General features: G+C 46.0%; 1 protein-coding gene across 1 annotated transcript; it reads left to right on the forward strand.

Annotated features, from left to right (window-relative positions):
• Positions 1-4,159: 4,159 nt before the first annotated feature.
• Positions 4,160-4,720, forward strand: LOC106423651. The gene has a single exon (XM_013864429.1). The coding sequence runs from the start codon at positions 4,160-4,162 to the stop codon at positions 4,718-4,720; it is 561 nt and encodes a 186-aa protein (XP_013719883.1).
• Positions 4,721-5,052: the final 332 nt, after the last annotated feature.

A 5,052-nucleotide genomic window follows, 5' to 3' on the forward strand; every position in this document is an offset into this window, starting at 1 on the left:
TTGGGCTTGGTATACATGGGATCGGATTCTTCAGACAAGTCTGGAAGGTAACGCCTTGTGTAGATTCATTTATCACATTTCCTCTCTCTATTTCGACCCTAGAGTAGTTTTTATCAAAACAAAAAAAAAAAAATCTGAAATTTATTACTTAATTAGGAGTTAGGATTTAGTTAGGAGGAATCTAAACAGGACTTGGTGGCTAAAACCATTAAGGCTTGATTCATAAAGATTCCAATAAAAGAATTCGAACGGGACTTGGAGGCGGCAATCTCCAAGGCTCGCTTCACAAAGAATTCTTGGATATAGGTCAAAAAGAAGTGAACAAGGCTTGGTGGCAACCACCATTAAGTCTTGATTCATGGAAGCCTGTCCAATCTTGGTCATTGATCTTGCAGTATAAGCAGACTTTGACTCAAGAGAGAAATTAGAGAGAGAATTTAGGAACTAACTTTTACCTGCAGTTCCAGATACTTGTCTGAAAATCCTTGCATCATGTGGTCGTTACTCCCAAGGTAAAGCATTCACTTTTATATTTATGCTAAGAAATGAGGTTAGTAGAGGGGAATGTCAGACAAGATTTGTTAAGTTGTAGACTAGTTGAATTTGGTTGCTAAGCTAGGATAATGCATAATGTGTTTTTGTGATTAGGCCTTTTTAGATGTGATTTGCGAAATTGTAGAGGTGATGATTTCTGTGTTTTAAATCTATAAGTCCTGATATTTTCAAATTTCTTTCGGAGAGACTGCCTGTTTGTTTTGCTTGAGGACAAGCAAAAGGGTAAGTCTGAGGGAGTTGATATACCCTTGATTTGACCCATTTTCATCCATTGTATATAAGTGTTTTACTATCTATATATTATATATTCTATCCTATTAGGTATGTTTTCGGGTTCAGGAGTATCTTGGAATAAAGTGATGATTATGGAGCATTTAGGAGCTTAAAAGAGATTTCATCCGAGCTGACCATTAAAGGTCGATACGAAGAAGAAGCAATCGTTCGATGCACATCCAGTGCCGTCGATCGATACAGAAGAGAAGCCTCGACGATTGAAGATTATGATCGATCGATGTACATCATGTACCATCAATCGATGTCGAAACGCGAGATGCGCGACTTGGTTCCAGCCGACTTTAAACCCAAGGCTTCACCAAATTACAAGATTACCCCTGACGAGTTTTTAACCTAATAGTTATATACTTGCCTAAGTGTTAGGAGGCAAGAGAGCTTTTGGCCACCATTGTATTCTTATTTTCAGCAGAGAGTTTTAGGAGAGAAAATCATAGATAGATTTGTGATTGGAACTCCATTGATTCATCTATTCTATTCTATGCAGTTTTTATCTATATTTTGTGTCATGAATTGCTTAGCTATGTCTCAGTAGTTCACTTGTTAGATTCATGGTTCAAATAGGTTAGAGGGATTAGCCCCAACTATAGATTTGCTAAGTTGCGATATTCATTGATTGATTGTTCATTAATGCTTGTTTTAGCCTTGCTAACTAGAACATGAACCTAGGAATTAGCATGAGTCAAGCATCCTTGACCATCCTGTCCTGAATCTAATCTGTCATGCTAGGACTGCTAGAGAGATGCTAACCGCTGATCTAGGAGACTAGTGAGCATTATCAAAATGCGCCTAGGGCTTAGCTATAAGCATCGATCGATATTGTCTTCTGACAATCGATCGATATTGCGAAGGTGTATCAATCGATATCCCTATAGGATCATCGATTGACACTTTCTTGTGATCAAAAGACGACAGTTGAGGTCCAAGATCTAGTTAGTTAACTAGTGAAACATTGCCATCGCTGATCACTGTGATTAAGGAGTTGAGCTCTAATATATCATGCATGCAACTGTTAGGCATCTATAGGATTATAATCTCCAACACCTGAATAGAAACCATGCATCTAATATCTTCCAATAAGTTACACCCCCAATCATCTTGTTAGTCAAGCAATAGACTTGCTCAATTATGATTGTTATTTACTTTTAAACCATAAAACAACAAACACTTAGAATTAATAATTTGACTAGATTTAATAGGTTTCCTAGCTCCTTGTGGATTCTATCCCTAAGTACTACAACTGAACCTCTTATTTGAGAGAGTAATTCACTCCTTAGGGTAATTTGAGTGGTATCACCTATGTGAAGATGGATGTTGCTCATGCTAAGGTCGTCTTCTTGATAATTGTAACTGTTGGGGAAAATACTCAGGTATTGAATTCCTCTAGACCCCAGGCAAGACACCGGCCTCTGAATCCCCGCTGGAAGGAACCCCGGTTTCCAAGATCCCCGCTAGAAGGAACCCCGGTTCCCCGCTACGAAGTACTCCAGGTCCGGTCCCCAGGACCGCCCCTTCCCCCCGGGGAAATGAAAAACTTCCGATAGGGAGAATCTTTCATATTTCCGAATAGGGAAGAGTTTAACCTACTCCAACCGACTAAAGCCCGCCTTAGGAAGACTATATAAAGGGAACCTAAACCCTAAAGCAAGAGATCGACACTTCAAGACATAGAGATTAGAGTTAGACGGCTAGAACTAGGGTTTATACACCAATCGTTGTAGCTCCGGCTTGTTTACTCAATAAAACATCTCTTCAAGTCTATTTATCTCCAACTTATACGAACTGAGCATAAATACTAAGCCTTGTCCATCGTTGCGTGGTACTCACAAAGATCCTACACAAAAATCCCTTAACAGTTTGGCACTAGAAGGAGGGGAGTAATCTAAACTACATGATAATGGCGGTGGACGAGCATGACGAGCTACCTGAAGCTACCCAGAGAGAAGCTGAACTCCAAAGACAAATCGATGATCTGCAAGGTCAAGTAAACGGGTTACATAGAACGTGGGAAGAGACCAACCCCGAGCTGTCCTCGGAGTTCCAAATCCTGAAGGAAAAGCTCGACAAACACTCCAAGCAACTGGAGCAGAGCGTCGAGAAGCTCAGCCAACTCGAATCGGAGAATCTTACCCTTCGAGACGAGAACCAAGCCCTTAACGCAGCGAGCAACAAGAAGCATCGATTCCGGACTCAGGTTCGCCCCATGCCGACTCTGGAAACACCTAACTCTGGGGCAGGAGCGAATCTCCCAACTACGGCGCCGGGAGGAGACGCATCTACGCGAGAAAAGGCCAAGGATGCTCAGACCTACGACGTGGAGGACAGCGACTCGGAGCCCGAGCCTGATAAGGAAGCATCAGACGGAGCAGCGAGAGCGGAGTTTCCTATGACCGCTCACCTTCACCAGATGTTCTCTGATAGGCTCGACGCGTTGCAGTCCATGGTAGAGAGACTCCCGGGGGTAGCTCCCCCCCCATCCGGAATAGCAACCCCGACTCCTACGCAGATACTCCCTTCACGGATGAGATCACCTAGATCGAGATGCCCAGGAAGTTCTCTTTCCCCAACATAAAGGCGTATGACGCCACCACTGATCCGGACGACCACGTCGCCCAATACAGACAAAGGATGCTCGCCGTAGCACTCCTAAAGGGGTCACGCGAACCTACCATGTGCAAAGGTTTCGGCTTCACTCTGACCGGACCCGCTCTGCAATGGTATATCAACTTACCCTCCTGGTCCATAGCCTCCTTTGGGGTTCTCAGCGACAAGTTTGTGGAGCAATTCACCAGCAGCAGGGACCTGGAGAAAACCTCCGACAGCCTCTACAAAATCCTCCAGCACCGAGCGGAACCCCTGCGAGGCTACATAGCCCGCTTCAATCAAGAGAAGGTGGCTATCCCCGAATGCAGTATCCCCACTGCTATCTCTGCTTTCAAGAGAGGTCTGCTCCCCGACGGAGACCTCTACAAGGAGCTGACCAAACATCAGTGCAAAACCATGGAAGACGTCCTATCTCGAGCCTGGGCGCATGTCAAATGGGAGGAAGACGTCGCCAGCCGTGCCAAAGCGCAACAAAATCAAGATCCCAAGACGATCAGACCAGACCAAACCGAGCGAGATGAGAAACCCTCTCAAAGACCAGCTAGGGACTCCGGAAACCAAAACCGGGGCAGGTACCAGGACCGGCCGATCGAGAACGCAGAAGGGATGCCAGTGTCCACGTGGCCAGACATCTCACCTCTCCATCTCAAGGCCGGAGCTGGTCAATGTTCTGAGGCAGATGGGCCATCAGGTTAAGTGGCCTCAGAAGATGAAAGCCCCCGACTCTTTCCGGAACCTTGGCTTCTGGTGCGACTTCCATCGAGACCACGGTCACAAAACGGAGGACTACATCGCACTAAAGATCGAGGTCAACGAGCTGCTTAGGAAAGGGCACCTCAGGGAGTTCCTTTCCGAGAAGGCTATGAGCCATCTAAGCAAGGAGACAACGAGTAAGCCCACTGAAGCTGCTCCCGTCTCGCCACCGCAACAGGACCGAGTTATCCATGTCATTTCTGGCGGTTCGAAAATCAGCGGCATAAGACATGCAGCTGCGAAGAAAAGCACCTGGAACGCCAAGCACGGCCTAGAGGCAGCCATGCCAAAACGCCAGCTCCTAGGAACAGACGAGATAAGCTTCACGGCCAAGGAGCAGGAGAGAGTTCTCACTCCGCATCACGACGCCCTGGTTATTTCACTCACTGTAGCGAACTGCCTGGTAAAAAAGATACTGGTAGATAATGGAAGCTCCGGCAACATCATCTTCCAGGCCGCATACAAGGATCTGGGGCTGGAGGAAGACGCTCTAACTCGGAGGATAACCCCCTTATAGGGTTCAGCGGGGAGGTCAAGCAAACCGCCGGGGAGGTAACCCTCCCCGTATACGCCGAAGAAATCAACATGTCAACCAAGTTCCTCGTGGTTGATTGCGATTCGTCTTACAACATGATCCTATGACGGCCCTGGATCCATGGAATGGTGGCCGTCCCCTCGACTCTTCACCAAATGGTGAAATTTCCTACACCCTGGGGCATAAAGGCGATCAGAGGGTGATACGTCCTGAATTGAAGGATCACTTTAGCTAGATGTTGGATATGAACCGAGAAGGCAAATGACACTTTTGGAACTAAAATGGATTGAAAGGATCGTCAAGAGATGCGGAAT

This window comes from Brassica napus, chromosome C9, assembly GCF_020379485.1.
Source record: "Brassica napus cultivar Da-Ae chromosome C9, Da-Ae, whole genome shotgun sequence".
Classification (NCBI taxonomy): Eukaryota; Viridiplantae; Streptophyta; class Magnoliopsida; order Brassicales; family Brassicaceae; genus Brassica; species Brassica napus.